The sequence below is a fragment of the Mastigoproctus giganteus genome, chromosome 6 (genome assembly GCF_048544385.1).
Source record: "Mastigoproctus giganteus isolate SK-2022 chromosome 6, ASM4854438v1, whole genome shotgun sequence".
Classification (NCBI taxonomy): domain Eukaryota; kingdom Metazoa; phylum Arthropoda; class Arachnida; order Uropygi; family Thelyphonidae; genus Mastigoproctus; species Mastigoproctus giganteus.
The window spans coordinates 165,058,331-165,083,650 of record NC_143580.1 but is presented as its reverse complement, the minus strand read 5'-3'; the positions used below and the strand labels follow the sequence as shown (position 1 = coordinate 165,083,650).

Below are 25,320 nucleotides of genomic sequence, written 5' to 3'. Positions count from 1 at the left end.
GTTCTTTCTAAAGCACCAGCAAATTCAGCTCTTTCTTTAACAGGATGTCCTTTATACCTGTCAAATACTATTACTCCTTTTTTTCCACTCACTAACATCTTTTCTGCACTCCATCTTTCATGGTGGAAAGCTGGCATACCTGTAAATAACAGGTTAACCTTATACTCTAATTCAGTGCTGTAAGCATAGAAGGTACGTGTACTCAATATATTATATGCCATAAATACCACAAGTGATTAATTTTATCCAGTATCTGTATATACCAACATATCAGATTTTTTCAACTTGAAAAAATTTGCAAATCATCTTCCCTATACACTGTAAACACTGAATAAAAATAACGATTTTTAAAATTTATATTGTATTTCTTGAATTTTTCAGGATAATTCATTGCAAAAATTAACACCTCTGGAATTTGTATCCATTTCTCAGAGTATTGAGTCATTTACCTCAGAATGTGCGAAATTATGTGGAAGGAGGAGTACAGCTTTAAAATTAGCCCTTCAGAGTCAGGTATAAATTAAAAATTAAAGGTTTCTCAGTTTTCATTCATTAGTTGCCTTTTATTATTATTATTTTTTTTTTATCTTATTGAAAATGAAATTTATCTTCATCTATTATATTTTTAATAATTAATAGAATTAAAAGTTTAAGTGCAATGTTATTCTGCACAAAAAATTGGAAAAGATCTTTTTCAAATCATAAGTAAATCAGACAGGGTCATATAAAAATTCATTGCCAATTTTTTATCTAACTATTGACATAGTACCAGCTCTTCATTGAATGTTGTATACTGAATGTACAACTTGGCAGTCTTTTTCTGTGCTGTCTTGTGCTTTGTGAAATTTATATTCTCAGTTTACATTTAATGACTTGTGATCATAGTGGGAAAGTGATATTTGTCACCATATTGAATGTGAAAAACATTAGTAACATCGGGTGTCAAGAGGAAAATAAAAAAAAAAGTTTTTTTTTTTTTTTAATGTAAGTAGTTGAAATTCTGATCATTAGCATTAGTAGTGGCATATGATAGAAGAAAGCAACCTCATACAGCATCAGCAAAAAAAAAAAAATTTCCAATTCACTCCAAAAGTTTGTCCAGTTCTTCCTTGAATTTATTTAAGTCGTCAGCCTCCACAATAGCAGGTGGAAGTTTGTTCCACCAATCAACCACTCAAAATTTCTGCCCATCTATTCTACAACTGTCTTTTCTCAATTTGAATTTATGCAGAGTGTCTTTTTACTCCATTTTTGGTAGCTCATAATCTTCCCCTAACTCTGACAGATTATGCTGGTTCAGAAAAATATTTCCTAAATTGTAAAGTGCTAAACAGTGCAGCTTTGGTAAGACAGAAGCAGCAGCTGTTTTGAATGTAGTGGCATTGGATTACAACTACTACTAGAGTTATGCAGCATTTGCAAAACAAACCATTTTCTCTTTTAACTGATCGCAGTAATGATACAGATGCCAAGATTTTCCTTACTGTCAAAATTCTTTTCTAAGTCATTAGAAAAATATATTTGTTTTTCCTTATTCTGATTTGAGCCATGAATTACATGTAATTTTACTTTAATATCATTACCCACCTTTGATTAATTAACATAATTCTTTAAACTGCATCTATACGGATTCACAATTTAAGATCTCTTAATGGAATTATTGAGAAAATTGTTTGTAAAATTTGTGAATCCTAGTGCTGTTAAAAGCAGCCCATTTCTGGGGTGGTACATTATTGCTCTATTTATTATTCATAACCAAAATGAGAACAGTGATATGGTGGTTGGGAACTGTCATATGAGTATGTTGTTAATAAGGTTCCTTTGAAGAGTGAAGTGCCAAAATATGTAGAGATTGTCAGAATTGTTCATATTGAAATTTCAAGTTTCTCTTGTATTCACTACTTTCTGAAATTGTGTTCCTTCATTTTGCCTGTAAAGGATGATGAAACAGAATATATTTCCATAAACAAATTTCAGAAACAATTTGCAAATCTTCAAATGGGAATTATATCACCGATTACCACGATAGAGGTGATGTTAGAGAATAGATAATTAGCCAGTGCTCGCTCATGGAGTGGATAGAAATTTGAAGTATGATAGACTACCTAAAGTTATTCCATGTACAGGTGTCCTTGATGTGGGCACCTGTACGAGGTGAGGGGACCTCCCAGTGATGCTGCTGGTCTTCCAGATTAGTGTCACTGAGATCCACTGCCCACAGCCTAGGTTCCAGGCTTAACAACTTAGGAATCCAACGTGTTTGCCCTGCACTGCAACCCATGGAAATTTGGAAAGGGGGATCTTGATGGTTGGGGGGGCAGCTTCAACACACCACTTTGGCCTCTGCTTCGAAAAGACAGGTGGTTCTGGATATATCAGCCAGGATCAAATGGCTAGTGGGTTAGCCTGCAAGGGTCAACTGTGACAATGCCATTTGCCTGCTGTCATGGTGCAAGGAGCAGGATGAGGATGGTTGGCAGTACAGGTATAGTGTCTGGGTAGTCTTTGCATCCCACTCCTGAGTGCATTTTTGCTTGCTGGGTTGTGGGCATCCTATTTGGGCTCCATGGTGGGGAGCCCAGACACTGAACAAATTAAAAAAAAAAAAAAAAAAAACTATGATCCTGGTAAAGGTCTTTCTTCTGGGGCCCTAACATGGTTCCTATCCAAAAATTTTAAAATTGACCGTGCTGATGTCATTCAGAAAAAAGACAGAAAACTGAAACCATATCAGGTCCAACACCCTGTTACTTGATAACACACTTTAAAAGTGTGTTATCAAGGAAAAATGTCACCCTTCTTTATCTAGGAAGGTTTGGAAGGGTTGGCAGGATCTCCAAATTCAGTAAAACAGCTTTGGTCAGGAGACTTCATTGTGCAGACCAGAAGTGACAGACATTCAGAACAGCTCCTGTGAGCCACATTTATCGAGGGAATGCCTATCACAGTTAGCCCCCCCCCCCCACAAGACACTTAACTCATCCCGTGGGATCTCATAGAAGTGTCAGAAGAGGAAATTTGTTCTGAATTAAAACCCCAAGAAGTGACAGTTGCCAAACGAATCTTCATACATAGGTATGGAAAACTTGTTCCCACTAGAAACATCATCCTGACCTGTAATTTGCCAATGTCTGCTAATGAGATCAAAGCTGGCTATATCAACTGTCTGGTATGTCCATATGGCCCAAATCTGTTAATGTGCTTTAAGTGCCAGAAATATGGACACTTGCAAATGGCCTGCCGTGGAGCTGTTGCATGTGCTCGATGGCTGCAAAGGACCATGAAACTACATCATGTTCAGCCACAAAACCCACCTGCATTAACTGCCAAGGAGAACACCTTGCAAGCATGAGAGGTAGAAGGAAGAAAAAGAAATACAAAGACTTAAGGCAGAGCTGAACATGTGTCAGGAGGCAAGTATGAATGCAAATAAACTAACCTACACTCAGAAGGTAGCAAGCGTTGGAACTCAGACCAAAATGACCATCCCGCCAAAAGAGTCATCCGCTCCCATTGCATGCTACCTGCTAAGTTCAACAAAATCTGCACAGAAGGATTAATCAGCTGCCACTCCTATATCTGTACCTCCTAATGCTCCACTAGTAACAAAAGAAATCACTGGAGAAAAGAATAAGAAACCTGATGTACATACTAGCTCTCAAGAAAAAGTGGATGTCGAGAAGGAGGTACCTGATGAAACAACCGTGGAACTCCTTGTGGAGGAGGAAATGGACACGGGACAGTGCCCATACTTTGCCAAAAGAGATAAATCCAAGACTGAGTAAAGTAAGTCTTCAGCACTTCGGAAGTCACCTGATGACCCCACCAAGCCCAAATAATGGCTAAATTCCTACAGTGTAATTGTTGAGAATTCTAGCGAAATACTGAAGAGATAAGGCCAGTCTATTTTGGCTTGCAGGAGACATATTTAAAGGCTAAAGAAAACCCATTAATTCATAATACAGTAAACCCCTGCTGTTTACGGTATCTGTATTCGTGGTTGCTGATTTAATATAAAATGAAACCTAAAAAATGTGAATTTTAAAGTGCCGTGAACATTTTCCACCATAGAAAAACATGGGTATGGTTAAAATCATCTTTCCTGGTCAAAACAGTGCTCAGTTTGAGGGGTGACAAAATCGTGAGAGTGGATGTTCCCTGTTAATCCTTGTTCAATATATGTTATGTGCTTGTCATGGACGGTTTCATTGTTTGCTTTTAATTGATATGCTTATAAATTGAATAAATTTATAAATTGATGTTTACAAAAGTGAAAAATCTACCGTTTTGCAGTGTGTTAGCGTAAACAGACTTTTTCGAGTGTGTTAACGGTGAAAAGAAAGTGACTTTATTGTGGACAAGTTCTTTTCTAACCCCTACAAAAATATTGGCTACGAATAACAAGGGAATTGTGAAAAGATCAAAGGTGATAACATTAGCGGGTAAAATTGAGTTTTAGACAAAATTTCTAATGGTGAGTCTTGTCTGTGGCAAAACATTATAAAATCAATGAGCCAATGGTGCAATCAATCTAGAAATTGGAAGAAAAAAATCCACTGTAGTGTCCATGAAAACACGATAATTGCTTCAAAAATTTGCTCTGTAACTCATGATGTTAAATTAGAAAAAATGGAAAAGGCTTTAAATATGTGGATAGAAGACCGAACTCAAAATAAAATTCCGTTAATTTCACTCATCATTCGTGAAAAGGCAAAACACCTTTATCAACACTTTAGCAAAACTGGTGATAGCACTGGAGGGTTAAGTTTTTTTTAGCTAGCAAAGGCGCTGGTTTGAAAGATTTGTTTGAAATTTCTAATAAATATTACATTTAATATTAAATTGTTTCTTATTTTCATTTCAATGCCTTATGCTTGTATTTCACTATGTACTGTCTATGTACATAGTCATATTATAAAGGTACACACATATATATATATATATATATACATAGACAAAATTTTAGACTAGTTTTTCTTATATATTTCATACTTTTGAACGGAACCCTTTTATTACTATGGGAGCCATAACTCAGTATTCGCGGCATTTCTCAGGAACGTAACCCCAGCGAATAGTGGGGGTTTACTGTACTACTATCATATGTAAGGATAGAACTGAGGATGAACCTGGCAATGAAGGAGTTGCCATCCTTGTGGGCAACTAGATCCCATTCCAACCTCTACTGGCGCCTCCGTAGCCAGGTGGGCAGGAGCAGAGTGCGTAGCACACACTTCTTGATTAGACTGGGGTTCAAGCCCATGACCACCAAATACAGAGGATGCGAAAAGGTCAGTGAATGACCACCGCATATCCCCAGAGAAATATGGCCTTAGTTGCTAATGCTCCTAAAAACCAAATAACAACAAAAACAACCAACCTCTACTGCTTTTCATCAACTTAGGAGCAGTAGCGATTTGCCTTACAGTTAGATTTTTATTAATAGTCTGTTCTGTTTATTTGCCATCTGGGGCTGCCGACATCCCCCAGACAGACCTGGATGATCACATAGCCCAGCTTCCATCCCCTGTCCTACTTCTTGGGAATTTCGATGGACATGATACCCTATGAGGTATTACCGATATTAATGGAAGGGGGCATGTCGTAGAGCATATGCTCACTGAAAATGACCTTTTCCTTCTAAATGTGAGAAGTAACACCTTCCACATGCCAACCCTTATGTTATATGCCATTGATCTTTCTATCTGCTCCTTTCTCTGCTCACTTGGGAAGTGGAGGAGAACCCATATGGAAGTGATTACTTCTCTCTGATAACCTGCTTACATAGTGGGAGATCATGTCTTCCATTTAGGTTACTGTAGTGGAAGATTGATCTGGCTGACTGGAATGCCTTTCAATATCTGGCAGAGTCTGACATCACTGCAGTCAGTCAGGAGCCTCTCAATAATGTAGTCACATACATCACAGAAAATATCGTCCATGCAGCTGCAAATGCCATTCCGAAAACATCTACCCGGCTTCAACCTTTTCCAAACCTTGGTGGAATTCAGAATGCACAGCAGCAAAAAAGGCTCAAAACAAAGCTTGGGGGTTATTCTGATGATATCCTACCACAGCCAAACTAATAGCTTTTAAACATGCACAAGCCAAAGCACACTACATTTGCCATAAGAGTCAAAAGGAATCATAGATCCATTTTACGTCATCTATTACCCAGCCCACCAGCACTAAGGTGGCCTAAAAATTGGGAAAATGATGAGAAAATATACATATCACCCTTCATCAATCGTAGAATATAATGGATGCACTATTGCAGAGTGAACTGCAATAGCCAATGGACTCGGGGAAACATTTTCGAACATCCGATATCTTCCTATTCTCCAGAATTCTTGGTTCTGAAACATAAAAGTGAAAAACAGGCACTTAATGTCTTATCAAAGGGCCTTTATCCCTACAACGGGCCATCCGTTATACAGGAATGTAAAAGAGCTTTCTTGCTTTCTAAGTCAAATGCTGTTGGACCAGTGGCATCCAGTATAAATGACTAAACACATTTCACCAAAAACAATGGATCACCTGCTCTTTCTATATAACAGAATCTATATTGAAGAGCACTTTCCAGGTGCCTGGCACATAGCCACCATTCCTGCCTCTGCAAAGCCAGGAAAGGATCCTGAAATCCCTACTAATTATCATCCTATTGCTCTAACTAGCTGTCTGTGCAAAATCCTGGAGAGAGTGGTTAATTTTCATTTAATATAGTATTTAGAATCAAATGACTTTCTCTTCAACCACGCGCCTCCGTAGCCAGGTGGGAAGAAGCAGCAGTGCATAGCACACGCTTCTTGATTAGACCGGGGTTCGAATCCGTCACCATCAAATACGGAAGATGCGGAAAGGCCAGGGAATGACCACCGCATATCCTGGAGCAATATGGCCTTAGTTGCTAATGCTCCTAAAAAAAAAACAAAAAAACAAATAATTCTCTCCAACGTCTAGTGTGGCTTCCAAAGGAACTGGTCTGCTCTGGACTGTCTTATTAGACTGGAAGCATTCCTGAAATGTGAACATTTATGTCTGTATTGTATGATATGGAAAAAGCATATGACACAATTTGGAGATTTGGCATTGTAAAAGATTTGCATAGTCTTTGTGTGAGAGGGCATCTCCTTGTTTTTATTAAAAACTTTTTAGCCAACTGGTTTTTCCAAGTTCGTGTGGGATCCTCACATTCTCATCCGTTTTGCCAAGAGGAGAGAGTACCACAAGGATCAGTATTAAGTGTCATTCTTTCCACCATCAAGATAAATTCCATCACAGAACAACTTTCTCAAACTGTAGAGTGCCCTCTATGTTGACGACTTTAGAATATTTTTTCAGTCATGTAACACGAGGGTTATTGAAAGACAACTGCAACAAGCCATTGAAAACCTTAATTCCTGGGCACTTGCTAATGGGTTCAGGTTCTTGCTGCAGAAGACCATTTGCATACACTTTTGTCATAAGCTTAATCTTCATCCTGAACCTGAATTAAGGGCCCCGAGTGCCAAGCGATATTAGTGACCACATCGCCTTTCCAGAGTGATTATCTAGTACGCTTAACTGTAAATACGTTTCTCCTGAGTTTCGAAAGTCCGATAACTCCTGAATATTATAATTAAATAGATATATTCAAATATTATAACCTAAAAAGGAAAGCCACCTTTCTTTAATCCCTCTTTTACTTTTAGTTAATACTAACCCTTTTCTTCGCTTGGGTCACTAGGTGGCACCGCTCTTGCCTCCACGTGGCGGGGCTGGTAACCTGGGAGAAAAAGAATCTCCCGGGGCCAAAAAGAGCATATCACGAGTAAGTCAAACTCAGACTTATCTGGGCTGCCAGACGCAACCCAGATATCAAAAAAGAAAGATAGTTCCATAGCAGGAACTGCAAAGTGCCAAAAAACTGAGCTAGAGACCTATCCAATTCCAATTCCAACCTATCTGATCATTCATTCAACTGGTGAGAATGCAGTTGGCAAACTTTCTCCATTTAGAGTTCAAAAGGAATTGGAAAGTAGAGCAGGATCTCCGAAATCTGTAAAAAGACTCAGATCAGGAGATATTCTCATTGAGACATCTAATGCCAAACATTCTGAGCGACTTCTGAAAACTAATTTCTTTGCAGGACTTCCAGTGACTGTAACGCCCCATAGATCACTGAACACCTCTAAAGGAGTGATCTCAGACTGGAACTTACTAGATGTATCTGAAGAAGAAATGCTAGAAGAACTGAAAGAACAAGGAGTTATTCATGTCAAGAGAATCTCCACCAGAAAAGATGGCAATCTGATCCCTACCCGCAATCTGATCTTGACCTTTAATACACCGAGTCGTCCATCATCCATTAAGGCCGGATATCTGGTATGTAATGTCAGACCATATGTCCCAAACCCGCTACGGTGTTTCCAATGTCAGAAGTATGGACATTCCCAGACAGCTTGCCGGAGAACCCCTACTTGCACAAAGTGTGGTTCAGTTGAACATGATTGCGAAAACTGTAATGCTCCTCAATCAGTATGTCCAAACTGCAAAAAAGATCATCCCGCTTATCCTAGAACATGTGAGCGCTGGAAAAGTGAGAAACTTATCCGGAAATATAAAACCGAGCATAATGTTTCTTACCAAGAAGCAAAAAGAATCATCTCACCACCAACTCGTGCAAACAGACCTACGTATGCCCAAGCGACCAAAAAATTCCAATCAACCGCATTGCAAACTGAACTAACAGTACCCCCAAAAGAGTCTTTCTCGAATTACGTAAAATCTTTGTACAGTGCAACTCAAACCCAAGCAGTCAATACACCAATTTTCATACTACAAGAAAATCTCCACACTCCAGATCAAGGACTCAAAGAAAAACATATCCTAACTTCTAGTCACCAACAACAAATGGACACTAAAGAAAAATCAGCAGATGACCCTGTCCTTCAAATTTTTGTTGAAGAAGACATGGACACCAGAAGGGCCTTCCTTCCCAAAAAAAGATAAAAACAAAAGTGAAAAACAGTAAACACTCAGAAAGTCTGAAAAGAGATAAATAACGAACAGAATAATACAGTGGAATTGTCGTGGATTCCGTGCCAATGTCAATGACCTATACGATCTTTCCTGTAAATACTCACCAATATGTCTCTGCCTTCAAGAGACGTATTTAAAACATCAAAATACACCAAAACTGTCTCGTTATAACATTATTAGAAAAGACAGAACCAATCAGAATATTGCACATGGTGGTGTAGCTATTTTAACAAACCCACATATTCCTACCAAACAGGTCTTACTGAACTCCCACCTCGAGGCAATAGCAGTCCATGTAGCTGCTGACATCCATATGACAATCTACTCCTTATACACCCCCCCCCCCCACCAAGCTATACCTTCCAACAAAATGATCTCAAGAATCTTATAACTCAACTCCCAACACTTTTCCTCATCCTGGGAGACTTAAATGGGCATCACACTCTGTGCGGTAACAACAACAACATCGATCAAAGAGGAAAACTAATTGAACAGTGTCTAGATAATAACAACCTCCTTCTTCTAAATGACGGTTCACCTACATACGTTCACCTTCCTTCAGGAACAAGTACTGTTCCTGAAGCAACCTTATCTGAACTATCTGCTCAGCAATCTTATATCCTACTCTAAAGTGGACGATAAACAACGATCCACTACATAGTGATCATTTCCCCATAATAATTGAATTACTTAATAAGCCCTCTCATCATCCTACTAAAATTCCACATGGGCTCACTGAAAAAGCAGACTGGCAGTCCTATAAAAAATTAACTAAGCTTGATCCCGAAATAATCCAAAATTCCACAACTGATGAAGCAGTTGACTATGTCACAAAAACGATATTACATGCAGCAGAAAAAACCGTGCCGAAATCCTCTTCAAAATTACCGATTCATCCAAAAACCTGGTGGAGTGATGAATACCTTGTGGCTTAAAAATAGCAAAGCAAAGCTTGGAATTCTTTTCGCCGGAGTCCAACTACAACCAGTCTCATTCAATATAAGCGCGCTAGAGCAAGAGCGAGATATGTTAGACGCCTCAATAAAAAGGCTGCTTGGATCCGCTTCACTTTGACTATCAATCAAGCAACTCCTACACATAAAATTTGGAAAGCAATCAGAAAAATGATTGGTAAATATGAAACGATACCTCTACCCATCATGGAATGGAGAGGGCAGAATGTAAATGATCGTGCTGGAATTGCCAATATACTAGGTGAAACCTTTGCAAAAACATCAGCAATAGAAAGTTATACACCAACCTTCAGAAGATTAAAAACAAGTTTAGAAAAACAAAAGTTAAACTTCCCTTCAAAAGGAGATGAACAATACAACTTACCTTTTACCATCCACGAATTACATAGAGCCTTGTCAACATCTAGACGCAGTGCTGTAGGACCATATAATATTCATTATTCCATGATACAGAAACTAAGTACCGAATCATTACAGCCACTTCTTCATCTATTCAATAGACTCTTCCTGGAAGACAAATTCCCTAATCAATGGCATCGTGCTACGGTCCTTGCCTTCCCTAAACCAGTTCATTATGGACCAATCGCCTTGACCAGTTGCATTTGCAAAATTCTCAAAAATTTCAATCTACTACATTCTGCACAATTCAGTGTTCGACAAAACAGATCTACACTAGATATACTAGTCAGATTAGAGAATTCCATTCGGAATGCATTCCTCAGATTGGAACATCATGTGTTAGTCTGCTTTGATATCAGTAAGGCCTATGATTCCCCGTGGAAGTATGGAATACTCCGTGAATTACATCGCCATGGACTTCGGGGTCACCTCCCGATTTTCATACAGAATTTCCTATGCAAGCGTACATTCCAGGTTCGATTTAAAACCTCACTGTCCCAAGTATTTTCACAAGAAGGAGTTCCTCAAGGCTCTGTGCTCAGTGCTTCACTTTTTATAATTGCAGTAAACACCATTGCCGGACAAATTCCAAACACTGTTGATAAAGCACTGTTTGTAGATGACCTTAGTATTTGGTGTCATGCGAAAAACATGAATACTATTGAGAGACAGTTGCAAGGGGCAATAAGTAAGATCTGTTCATGGGCTCAGACTAATGGATTTCAATTTTGTCCGGAAAAAACATTTTGCATCCATTTTTGCCGCCAACACAAACTCCATCCCAATCCGGAGCTACAACTGAATCGCCAACCAACAGTAGTTCATCCCAGCATACGGTTCTTAGGAATCACTTTAGACCATAAACTCACTTTCGTTGAGCTTATCAAAAGACTTTGATGTCAACAAAAACTAAATATCATCCGGATTCTCTCTGCAACTAATTAGGGAGCTGATCGCCTTACTTTATTACGGTTATATAAAGCATTAATAAGATCAAAACTTGACTACGGAGCACCAGTCTATAGTTCAGCAAGACCTAGTGCCCTTCGCTGGCTCGATCCTATCCATCATAGTGGAATATGCGTTGCTTTAGGGGCATATCACACATCTCCAACACATAGCTTATATGCTGAAGCACACGAACCCCCTTTCTAATTCAGGCGACAACAACTGATACTACATTATGCCTATAAAATTAGATCTATGCCAGAACACCCAAACTGGCCCATACTTTTCATATCACGGCACAGCAGGTTATACCAAAACCGCCCTAATGCTAATCGTCCTTTGGTTATGAGAATAAAACCTCTCTTAGAAGAATTAAATTTAACCTTAGACAAAAAATTCTGATTTACTGGCCCACTCTTTCTCTGCAGAATTGTTTGTTTTACTCAATAGAGTCATTAGGGCTATAACACACTCCTACTCATTTTCTCTTTCCCTGTGTGAATGTCACACCAAACTGACTTAACATTGCACTCACCACCCATGTCAACTGGATGCACTTCCTTAGATTTTGTTTCTTGACTAACAGCATAACCCCTCCTCCCTTCCTATCCTGTCTATCTTTTCTATACATATTGTACTCCCCAAATTCCAATTCTGCACTGCTTATATATATATATATGTGTGACACCATGTCTCTGATATCCCAGTGATATCTGCCTTTGATGTCTTGATAAGCACTCCAAATACATCAAATTTATATACTATGCTTCTAGCATTGGTGTACATGCAAGTATACATGCACCTGTTCTTACTCTTAGTTACCCTAATAGAGCCTATGTATTTACTTGTTCTATGATGACTCCCAGCAGCTCTTGAAATCCCCAGAAATTTCTCTCTAGGCTGCTGCTCATTACCATAGAAGCAGTGCAAGAATCACTTTCGCCTCTGCCTGGGGCTACTGTTAATCTTTTATTCTGTGAATACCCCTCCCCCCAGGGTTGCAGTTTTCCCACCTATCACTGCCTCGATAGCATCACCAATCAGAAATATTCTTGCACCCTTTCTATTTGAGTGTATCTCATCTCTGTAGAAGCAGTCCCTCCTGTTAGCAAGCACAGAACATGCTGAAAAAATTCTACCCCATGAGTCTTGCACAATCTCTCCAGGGCCGAATTGATTGGTAATGCTCTCATCATATACTTCTTCCTATCATGTCTGGGCAGGATTGCAGACACTTTCAAAGTTAACCCTAACATTGACCTGTGCTTGTTAAGTAAATCTGCAGATCTCTTAAGGTCAAATGTGTACAACAATAGCATCCTTTTTGGCCTTAAAAGATATCTGCTCTAAAGTGTCATCAACTTTTGCCCCTGACATACGTACCGTGGTCCTTTCCACCTACACTTTTTGCCTAATATATTTCCCGTCTCCCTGACATTACATTCACCGACAATAACTAGATCCCGTGGGACCAGCGCATTCTGCGTTGGAGATTGCCGCTGTGTTGCCTGATGCACAGGAGTGAGCTCTTGTCTTCAAAAAGGCCTCTAAGGTTGGGAGAGTACATATCCAGAATTTAAAACAAATACACCAACCGTTTAATTAAAATGGTTTAATACCAGAAACTAAAATGAACCAAACGATATTACACTGTAAAATGATATATGCAAGATTTACAAAATAAATATATACGATGAAACTTTAATATACAATAAAATAAATAAATAAATAAAATATTTAAAATACAATAAAGCTAAAAGCGATAAAACATTGACTGAAGCTTTCGGAGGCTTCCGCCTCCTTTCTCAACAACAATGATGTTAAATCAACACATCCTTAAGTAACAGGCTCACGGCACACGTGGTTGACCAGGCGCATACTCAATACTTCTTCCATACGATCCAGAACCGGAAGCGGCTCGGGAGCGTGGAAATATAAAACGCTCGTCTTTTGCCAGGACCACAGCTTCTAGTAGGGGGTGAAATCGAACACCCCTGTCCCTATTCATATTATTGTTCTCAGACGAGCCTATCCACAAACTCTCTAGCCACTTACGGTCCCAGAACCTATGCGCCCGGTCAAGGATGACAGCATTCACCGGGGAGACCTGATGATGTTTCTCCCAATAATGCTGAGCAATGGCGGACTTATTGAACTCTGCGGTCTGTATAGCTCGCATGTGCTCCCCCAGACGGTCTTTTAGTCGCCGTCCTGTCTCACCCACATAACATTCCCCACAGTCCGGGCATTCGATCTCATATACGACCCCACTACTGGAATCCCCAGGAATGGGGTCTTTGACCTGAGACAACACTGTGTGCAACTTCCGACCCGGAAGCTGCACACAGCGTGTCTGAAAGTCACGTAGCATTCTTGAAACACGATCTGACAAGCCCGGATAGTAGGGAATATAAACTGTGGCGACTGGAACGGACGATATTTCATGATTAGGCTCCACGCCTCTATTATATTTATCAATCACCCTCTGGGGGTAACCGCATTTCATAAGATCCGCCCTAACTCGCCCAATTTCTTTCCCTCTCTCCTCAGAGGTACTACAATGTGTCCTAACCCTACCCAAAAGTGCCCTGGCCACGCTGTTTTTATGCTGGGCAGTCTGTGCTGACCTATAATGGGTGTACTGGCTCCTACACATAGGCTTCCTAAACACTGTAGTACTAAGCTTGGAGCCTTCTCTACTCACCATTACGTCCAGGAATGGGAGGGAACCATTCACTTCCACCTCTGAGGTGAACTGTATAAAAGGAGAGAAATCATTGAGAAAGCCAACTACATCCTCTTCCCTCCCCTTTTGCACCAAAGTGAACGTGTCATCCACGTACCTCTTCTACTTGCGCATAGGGAACTCCAAACTTGTAAAAACCCTATTTTCTAACTCTTCCATTGCCAGGTTTGCGACAATGGCGCTAATAGGAGAACCCATAGCTGTGCCGTGAACCTGTTTGTACATCACTCCTTTATACAGCAAAGTCGTACTCGAAAGACATAACTCTACACCACAGCATATATCCTCTACACTTAGGTGCGATCTAGCACTTAGGGTATCATCTCTTTGCAGTGCCACCTTTACACATTCCACCCCATGGGCTATGGGTATACAAGTAAATAATGACACCACATCCAGCGACACCATTATTTCATTCTCCCCTACATTTTGATTTTTAACGAAGTTCACAAAATCTACCCTGTCTTTAACCACAAACATGGACCGTCCCACTATAGGAGAAATCAGCTGCGCCAGGAATTTTGACAAAGCATAGGTATGGCTCCCAACAAAAGAAAGAATGGGTCGTAACGGGACCCCCAAATTATGTGTTTTCGGCAGCCCATAAAACCTGGGCAGCTGACACCCCGTTGCATGCATAGACCAGTACTTTTCTTTAGAAATCTTACCCGTTTTTAGCCAGAGCTGTAAAATCTTATTAACACGTTGTTCTAAACCGGCTAGAGGGTTTCTGTGGATGACCTTGTATGTATTATCATCTTGTAATAAATCTAGTGCTTTTTTATGATAATCATCACTATTTAATACTACTGTAGATCTACCCTTATCTGCCGGCAGAACCACAATATCTTCATCCTGCTTAAGTTCCTTTAATGCTTTCATTTGATTACGGGTGAGATTAGGAGTAGCCTTTCTGGCCTGACATAGGATGGCTGAGGCTTTTACCCGAATACGATTAGCAATGGGTTCTGGCAATTTACGAATTGCCCTCTCAATACCCATAGCTGTCTCAGTAATCGGAGGTTTAGGGGGTAACAAGGCAAACTTAGGCCCTAAAGCCAATAGCCCCTCTTGCTCTGTTGTTAGAGGTTTACCACTCAGATTATGAATAAAATTAGATTTATTAGCCCTATACATATTTGCCTGTTCTTCCAATAACGTATTGAATTTGCTAATGTGCCTCATCTTATATAAATGTGCAATCCTACCAACCCTATTATGAACTAACGTCCTGACACATGTTAAATGTGTCAGGACGTTAGAGAAAGAAATTGGGCGAGTTAGGGCGGATCTTATGAAATGCGGTTACCCCCAGAGGGTGATTGATAAATATAATAGAGGCGTGGAGCCTAATCATGAAATATCGTCCGTTCCAGTCGCCACAGTTTATATTCCCTACTATCCGGGCTTGTCAGATCGTGTTTCAAGAATGCTACGTGACTTTCAGACACGCTGTGTGCAGCTTCCGGGTCGGAAGTTGCACACAGTGTTGTCTCAGGTCAAAGACCCCATTCCTGGGGATTCCAGTAGTGGGGTCGTATATGAGATCGAATGCCCGGACTGTGGGGAATGTTATGTGGGTGAGACAGGACGGCGACTAAAAGACCGTCTGGGGGAGCACATGCGAGCTATACAGACCGCAGAGTTCAATAAGTCCGCCATTGCTCAGCATTATTGGGAGAAACATCATCAGGTCTCCCCGGTGAATGCTGTCATCCTTGACCGGGCGCATAGGTTCTGGGACCGTAAGTGGCTAGAGAGTTTGTGGATAGGCTCGTCTGAGAACAATAATATGAATAGGGACAGGGGTGTTCGATTTCACCCCCTACTAGAAGCTGTGGTCCTGGCAAAAGACGAGCGTTTTATATTTCCACGCTCCCGAGCCGCTTCCGGTTCTGGATCGTATGGAAGAAGTATTGAGTATGCGCCTGGTCAACCACGTGTGCCGTGAGCCTGTTACTTAAGGATGTGTTGATTTAACATCATTGTTGTTGAGAAAGGAGGCGGAAGCCTCCGAAAGCTTCAGTCAATGTTTTATCGCTTTTAGCTTTATTGTATTTTAAATATTTTATTTATTTATTTATTTTATTGTATATTAAAGTTTCATCGTATATATTTATTTTGTAAATCTTGCATATATCATTTTACAGTGTAATATCGTTTGGTTCATTTTAGTTTCTGGTATTAAACCATTTTAATTAAACGGTTGGTGTATTTGTTTTAAATTCTGGATGTGAGCTCTTGTGTTGAGTTGGCCAGCTGAGAGCGTGATGAGCGCCTCATATTAATTCCCTCGAAGGGGGCCATCTACTCTACACTTCAAACTCTCATAGACGCGAGTTGGCGCCTAATTTTTTCACAGTCTCCGCACCTAGCACACACACACACACAGACATTCTCCTTGGCTAGATCATGTTCTGTTCTAGAAAGGTCTGCAAACATTTCACATTTCGCACATTTTTTTAGACTCCGATGCATCGTAGAATCGCCCCCTTCGGTTCTCCCACGAGCCACAGCATTCCTGCTAATCTCTGCACGTTGCTTTGCTGCTCTAGTATGTGTCAAAGATTAATAAATTTTACTGATTAATTTATAATACTATACTAAGATATCAGATTTCTAATATAGTGCTACGTATTTTGCTTTCTAGCTTTACGTTATACCTTACGCTATCAAGTTTGGAGTATGTGTTATGCTATTCTGTATTGTATAAAAATGGTGCCAAATTATAAATGGTAAAATCTATGCACACTAAGTATTAACTTTCAAAATCGCTATCTAAATTCAAAATAAATCAAGGATCCTGACTAGGACCATAAAGCTATTTATAGAAAATAAGTTAATATGACAATTAATTTAATAAAACGGCTAAATATAAATAAAAACTTAGTATTTGCCTGAGCTGCAAAATCTTATCCAACACTTGGATAACCTCATTTCAATGAGTTTGTAGGAAGAAACTGGCCAACCACAACATGGAAGATTTTGGAGGAGAAGATACAGTCAGTCCTCGTATACCATGATAGTTGTGTTCCAAGAAACCCTCGTAGGTGCCTCCATAGCCGGGTGGGAAGGAGCATCAGTGTGTAGCACACTCTTCTTGATTAGACCGTGGTTCGAGCCTGTCACCACCAAATACGAAGGATGCAGAAAGGTCAGGGAATGACCACCGCATATCCTGGAGCAATATGGCCTTAGTTGCTAATGCTCCTAAAAACCAAATAACAAACAAACAACAATAAACCTAGAAACGCCCGTGCAATGCAAAATCGTGCAGTATAAACAATAGGCCCCATGGGAAAAATAGGGTTAGGTGCCGACTACCCAAGATTGAACACATTTGTAACCAAAACATTACCAAACACAATAAATAATCGTAATAAAATACTTACCTATTTTATTACGACTATTACGTAATACAAAAGCTAATGCTTTTGCTTCTATCGTAAGCAAACTTGTTTTTTGTTTGATTTTCTATCCAAACAGATGACAGCCATTCCATCTCTTCCAATTCTTTGTATCTTGATCTAATGGATTTTAATTACACTTTGAGTTGTTCCTGCTATCAAAGTTGTTTTTATTTTCTCTGCATTCTTTGTAATTCTCGGCGTTGCCTAATTTAGGCCTGTAGCATGTGCAATATCACATGGTCTTTCATTTCGCTCAAAGCGTTTCACAATTTCATATTTTTTCTCTATTGACAGAGGGGCGGACTGGCCATAAGGCTTACTGGGGAAACCCCGGTGGGCTGGGGGCCAGTGTGATTTTGGCCATAAACCATAGTATGAGGCCACTACAAATTTTCCCAGGTAAGAATTTTTGACCCAGTCCGCCCCTGTTTATCAATATTGCTTTTCTTTTTTTCTCTGAATCTGTAGTGTCTTCACCAGGACGCTTCCTTTTCACACCTTTTAAGTATTTTACTCATTTTTAGGGAATAAAGCACAATTACAAAATGAGGCACGCTTGATACACATAAACTAAGCTGCACACGTGTAGCAACTGAATAAACAACACCGTAAAGGCAGAGACACACTATTAACACCTCACTAGCTCACATTTTACTAAAGCACATTTCTAGGGGTTACAATAAAACAAAAAAATTTCCAGTTGCGTTCCTGCTAGTGGAATCTGTTATAAACTGGTAGTAAACTCGATCTAATTGCATTTGCGATAATACCGATAGCTGGAATTGTGTGGTTTTTACATTATTATGGGTGAAATGTGTTTCCCCTTCACTGATACAAAAAACATAAGTACATTTTCAGAATCTTCTCTTCATTCCTATCGTGTTGCGTTTAGTTGGGGTGATTCCGTGTTCGACTGCCATTTCTTGTAAACATGAAGGGGAATCGTGCATAAGCGAATTCCGTTCGTGTTATATATGATATCGTTCCCCTATTTATAAATCGTGTAAGATCGAATTCATGTAGTGTAAACACATGTTATACGAGGGCTGACTGTATTAATATACTAATTCTCTTACTATATTTGATTGTATTAATATAAACATAACTTAATATTTTCAATGTTTCTTTAATATATTAATATTTCTTAATAGTGAAAAAGTATAATTAAAAAACTAAAATCTATTAGTTTTCTTAATTGAAATCATTGTATTAATGCTTACACTTAGAAGTATGCTTAATAAGAGGTGACATAATGTCAACTTATTACAAAAACTTGTGTTCTAAAATCATGTGCACTTAACTTTAGAAATGTTGAGCCAGAACTAAGAGTCTAATGCTTTCTTAGCTTAGGTCATTGGGTTAGTTATAATTAGGAAAGAATGCTGATTCTGCTGAGAAAAAATTATTTAGTTTGTTAATGATAAAAATATTTGAAAATTTTATTTTGGAAATGAAACATTCTGAAAGCTGTAATTATATTATAGCTATAGAGAAACGTTTAGGTAAATAATGTAATTAGTTTCCATGGAGGTTGTATACTATTGTTTTATAAAACACTTTTATAGTTGGTGTCTGCTCACTAATATAAAAATAGTTTTATTTTCTAGTGTGAAAGATTTGTGACTCGTTTTCATGAGGAAAGGAAAACCAAGCTTGGGTAAGTTTATTTTATTTTTTGTTTTTAAGATTATATATTATATGTGGTTTATTCTTTGTTTTAAATCTGAAATGCCACTTTCCCCAGCATGTACACTTGCACTTTCCTAAATTTAATTTCGGCTGTAAAATAAAACTTTTCAAGTCTTGTGTCCAGATATTCTTGTGAAACTGCAATGGAATCTAAAATTCTTCTGTCCAGTGTGTCTTTATCTATTCCCATCCATTCCCATATTTTACCTCTTACATCATCACTGGACTTATGTGACTTATGTTTAAGATAACTGCTGATATTTGTACATGTATCATTAGTTTAAATAAATGAGGAATAAAGATTAATACCAAACAAAGCAAATGCACACATAAGATTGATTATGGGACCAGAAGAATAGTGCCAAAGGTGGGTGTATTATAAAAGAGTTTACTCTATGTAAGCAGTTGACATATATAGATAGTCTTGCCTAAGGAAAATGATAAATTCCAACAAACAACTTTAGTGTCTTTATTCATGTGACATTCCACGATTGGGAAATGTTTGTTTTCTTTCCCAAATCTTCTGTTTTCGTCACTGTTTTTCATAGCTGTTATTGTTTAAACAGTCCTTAATGAAATTATATGGATTTTTACAGTATGTTCTGCTTCCCTTAAAATCTTGCCATTGTACTCTCTGATTGTGATAGTCATAAGGCCTGCTGGCTCTCCTTGTGTTGAATAAGTCTGCATTTTAATTGAACTTGATTTTAATCTGTTAACAAATTAGCTGCTGTGAGATACAACAGTTGCCTCATTCTTTTTAATTTGACTGACCAAGAGACCTGCCTGCCATGTCCCTTGCTGCTTAGTTGCACAAGTTCTGTGTAGCTCTTTTCACTGTGCATTGGCATATACAGGGTGTCTGAAAAATATTGGTACAAACGTTTAGGGGAGGTAGGTAACACTATAGGAATGTGAATCACATAGGAACCCATAACTGGAAACCTATAACCAGGCCTATGTTTTGGTCATGGATGAGGCTTATTTCACTCGGGAAGACTTATTCAATCAGCACAATGCTCATATGTAAGTCGGTACACGGTGCTGTTCATCAGTTCGCGAAAGGGAAAATTTCTGGTTTATTCATTCAAACAGTAGTCGCTGCATGAAGAGCATGCATCGATATACGAACTGTGAGCTGGCAGACATGCACCTAGTGTATGGATTAGCAGAGGGCAATGGACGAGCCGCTCAGCGAATTTATGGAGAATACTTCCCAGGCTGACATGTACCGGGCCACCGTTTGTTTGCACGTGTGCATCAAAATTTGTACGATTATGGGTCATTTAGAGGTAACAGGAGTAGTGCGGACAGACCACATTCGACGCGAACTCCTGCCACAGAAGAAAGTGTGTTGAATGCCGTCCAGAATAATCCTACTACCAGCACACATGCCGTTGCCTCTGCCTTAGGAGTGTCTTGTTGCAGTGTACAGCGTGTTTGGCATGACGATTCCTTACACCCCTTTCATCTCCAAAGGGTTCAGTTAATGCTCCCCCAAGATCATCCTGCACGTGTGGCTTTTGTGCAATGGTTTCTCCAAGAAAGTGTTCAAGACTTGAATTTTCCAGCCTATGTTTTGGTCATGGATGAGGCTTATTTCACTCGGGAAGGCTTATTCAATCAGCACAATGCTCATGTGTGGGCTCACGGCGTGTGCCCCTATGCGGCACAACATCGCTTTGCAATAAATGTGTGGGCAGGTATGGTCAGTGACTGCTTAGTCGGCCCATACCTGTTACCATCCCACATGAACTCCGCTAAATATCGGATATTTCTTGAACAAGTTCTACCAGGGTTACTTGACGATATTCCAGCAAATGTGAGACGCAACATTTGGTTTCAACATGATGGGGTGCCTGCCCATTGTAGAAGGTGTGTTCGTGACCATTTGAACAGGCATTTTGGGCGTCGATGGATTGGCTGTGGTGGACCCGTTGCCTGGCCCCCGCGCTCACCTGATTTATCGAGCCTTGATTTCTTTCTGTGGGGCCCCTCAAATCTATCTTGTATGAATCGCCTGTGGAGATGGAAATGGATCTTGTGGCGAGACTCGTCTGCGCTGCTGCTACTGTCAAAGAAACTCCATGTGTGTTCGACTGTGTCCACCAGTCCATGCTCCGTCGGTGTCACACATGCATCACGTCTCATGGTGGAACCTTCGAGCATCTCTTGTAACACCATGAAATGCATCCATCTCGTACTGTATTGTTAATATTATGTCAAATAAATGTTTGCCACTAATTACTGTATTGTGTCATTTCTGCTTCTTGTGCCTCTGCTACTACTTTCCCTTGACATTTCCGGTATGGGTTCCTATGCAATTCACATTCCTTTAGATGTTACCTACCTCCCCTAAACATTTGTACCAATATTTTTGAGGCATCCTGTAGAAGAAGTATAAAGTAGGTGGCCTGAGGAATCCAAATTTGATTTTATCCCACATTTAGACAAATGAGTATCTGATGGATAATGCTATGTAACAAATAACAAAGGCAAAGGAAGACAAAGGCGGAGATGGATAGATGAAATTCATGAGTTTTTGAGTAGTAAATGGATGGCCAGTGCTCAAAACAGAAGGAACTGGAAAGTTGCTGGAGAGGCCTTCATCCTGCAGTGGATTGAAAATGGCTAATGATGATGATGATGTAACAAATTTCTAAAAACATTCTGTTTATCAGCATGTCTTGGTATTTCTTTATGAATTTATGGGTCTCACTTTGGACTTATATAATTAGTATTTCCATAGCATAAATGGTGTGCTGGGAAATGAAAGAAAAGTAAATATATGTATAGAATAGAGCAGAGATTCCCAAACTTTCTCAGTTGACAGGGCCCTTAGTGTCTGGGTAATATTTTCACGTTGCCCCAAAAGAAATACCAAACAACTTAATAAGTAATGTTGAAACTATCACTTTTAGCTCCTAGGCATTTGCCCATCTCCACCTTGTTCATCTATGGTGGTGGTGGTGGTGCAGTACCTCGGCAGAGTGGCCCAAAAAGTGTTGGCACTTGTGTGTCAGCCTAACGTGCATGTGTTGTTGTACTGCTTGTGCCAGGCCATTCTACCACTAGGGAGCAGCTAACACCTGGGCGACTGCTGCCCAGTGACACCGTCCCAAGATACGAGGAGCCTGGCCTGGGTCCTCTATCACCTGTAATGCCGAAACGCACAAAATCCCACACCTACACAAGATCGCCAATATGGCTGCCTTACTATTCGGATGTGTATTAAGAGGGTTCTGTTTACACTTAAATATGTGTTTTAAGTGTTCTCTAGCTCAAGAAAAGTGTACTCACAGGATTATAAAGAACTGAGGAACCTACTGGTGAGAAAATTTTGCCAATTTACCAGGAAATTTGGTCGGGTTGAAGCGTTATCTTTTGTTGCCTTGGTATCCTTTATATCCTTTGTTGCCAGACTGCATGGTCACCATGTGACCGACGAACAGGGCTATAGAGAGGCTGCCAATATAACGTGGTGGCCACGTTTCCACCTGACACTTTGACTGGGAGGTGCTCCTACTAGTGAAAACTGAGCAGTTACTGTGCTCCATCAAAGGTGTCTTCAATGAACAATTTTATCAGCGAAATATGTGTTTTAGTGTCTCTTCCCCCACCCAAACCATAAACTGTCCATGGATAGGAACTATCTGCATACTCGTGCTGCTACCAGAAATTCTAATGTCATCAATGTCTCCACCGTCACTGAACTCCCCCCGGGAAAGTAGTCTCGTCTTTTTAGGAGCATTTCTATATTAGGTGTCCCCCCAAAGTTCTGTGGGGGGGACACCTAATATAGAAATTAGGACACTCCAAAATTTCCAGAAACTATTGTGTGCCTCCAAAAGCACCCATGAACTGGTGGTGGGCATCAAGCGCCAACATTCTTCACAATCTATGTGATCTCAACACTGTGAACCCGATAAACCGAACAGTCCTGGTTATCTGGAATCAACAAAATGGAGGGGAAATTAGATACACAAAGATCTCCTGACTGAACCATAATGACAACCCCGTCATAATTGACTAACCAGAATAGATGGAGGATGCCTGGTCAGGGGCCCCCCATCCAAGCTGAAAAATCAAAAGCAAGTGATTCCTAAATCAGAACAGGAAACACGATCCCAAACCGAGGCAATTGAACAGCTGGAAGCCACTGCATTGCAGAAAGAAACTAATGACGACAAACACTAAGAACCACCCCTGGACCATACTTTACCTGAGGGTTCTGTTTACAAGAAAACTCCCTTCCTAAAAATGGCCCTTGAAAACATTTGCAAGGAAAATCTCAATAGGGTATCCTCTGGCCTGAGATCACAGATTGTCACCCTCTTCCACAAGATGGAGACAATTTTGCACAATACTTATCTAGAAAGCGAAAGAGCTGTGTATATCTGCTCACACATCCATCTGTGAGCAGATATACAAATGAAACCTCTAACAAGACTTACCTGACAGGGACCGTGCAAGCTTAATCATGCCCAAACACCAAACCAAGATTGGGAATGGTGGCTCAATAAATTGGCTGATCAGTTTGGCCCCTGAGGCATGGAGGGTGATAATAAAAAAAAGAGAGGATATATATAAACTGGAGCTCCCATCACTTCAGGGAACACATCGCTGTGCCAAAGTGCTTCTGGTGTGGCCGATTCGGCCACACTACTCACAGGTGCGTCCAGCAGGAGCCAACTTGTGGACACTGTGCCGAGAAGGGGCACGATTATGCAAACTGTCTAAATAAAGAAAGCGACCAAGCCTGCACAAACAGCAAGTGGCAAAAGCTCTCCAACACACACTCAGTCAGAGTAACAAATGCTCAGTATATATAAAAACAAGAAGCACCCAACAATTAAGAATTCATTATGGGGACTGTGCCTAAAAGTTACAACAGCTGTATGAAATTCCTCCAGCTCAATGCACAACGAGCTATCACTGTAGTGGTACTGATAAGGCAAGGGGCTGAAGAAGAAAATCAAGACATCCTCCTGCTGCAGGAACCTTATACCTGCGCAGGTGTGCTGTCTGAGGATACCCACTCAGCTATGAAATTGTCCAGATGAAAGGAGCAACCCCATGGGCTGCTGTTGTAAGAAACTCTAATATAACCATCACCAGGATCTCACGCTACAAGTGGGCATCCTGTGCACATATTGTGACCTCTCTAAGGGAACTCTGTTATTTCCTTGTACTGTCATCCAGAAGAAGATATCCTCTCGTGCATTCAATATCTACATAAAGTGCAAACTGAACTAAAAGGAGCCAAAATCCTCGTGTCCGCTGACTGAAACTGCCGCTCACCTCAGAGGCACAGTGAGACCCCAGAGCATAGTCTCCAGAAAGGGGCAACATATGGAGGAGTTCCTGGCCAACAGCAGCTTCATTGTCATAAATCGTGCTAACAATCTTCCCACATTCAGTTCGACTCTCTAGGAGGCCAGATTGGATGCTACCATGGCCACTAGATCCCTAGCCGGTCACCTCAATAATTGGATGGTGCAAGAGGATTGGACCTCCTCTGACCACAGGGCCATCACCTTTACTATGCCTAGGTCATTCCACCATACCCAGATAAACTGCTGCAAACAGAATAGATATGCTGTCAATAAAGCAAACTGGGGAAAATTCAAAGAGGCCATCACTAGAAATGCACACAACCGTCCACCCAACCAGCTCCACAAGCAGATTCTGGATCAACACCAATGCACTGTTACCAGTGCCATTGTCAGTGCAGCTAATCAAACAATCTGGAGGAAGGACTCCTTGGCCGGGAGCTGTCCAATGATGGTCGCAAGAACTCGATCTGCTTGGAAGAGCAGTGAAACAGAAGAGACGCGCCTTTCAAAGAGCCAGGCGGACCTCCCCCCCCCCCCCAAAGTGGAACCACTCAGGCAACTGTACAGGGAGACCAGCAACACCTATACTGCGATAATCAGTCAGCAGAAGCAGCTGTCCTGGGAGCATCTGGTCTCTATGCTAGGCAACTCTGACCCCTGGAGTATCATCTTTTAGATAACCACAAATAAGCTGTCAAGGCGGAGGTAGCCACCACCATCACCCCCCAGGGTGCCATTATCAACAACTGGCATGACACTGTAAACAATATACTAGATGTCACTTTTAAACTCATTGAAGC

The 25,320-nt window shown here is 40.3% G+C and overlaps 1 protein-coding gene across 1 annotated transcript in view; it reads left to right on the top strand.

Annotated features, from left to right (window-relative positions):
- Positions 1-25,320, top strand: part of scat (VPS54 subunit of GARP complex scat) — a 414,636-nt gene that overhangs the window by 305,987 nt on the left and 83,329 nt on the right. Inside the window, exons 15-16 of the mRNA XM_090376331.1 lie at positions 382-513; positions 19,103-19,152. Coding sequence (XP_090232457.1) covers positions 382-513; positions 19,103-19,152 — 182 coding nt within the window. The remainder of the gene's footprint in view (positions 1-381; positions 514-19,102; positions 19,153-25,320) is intronic.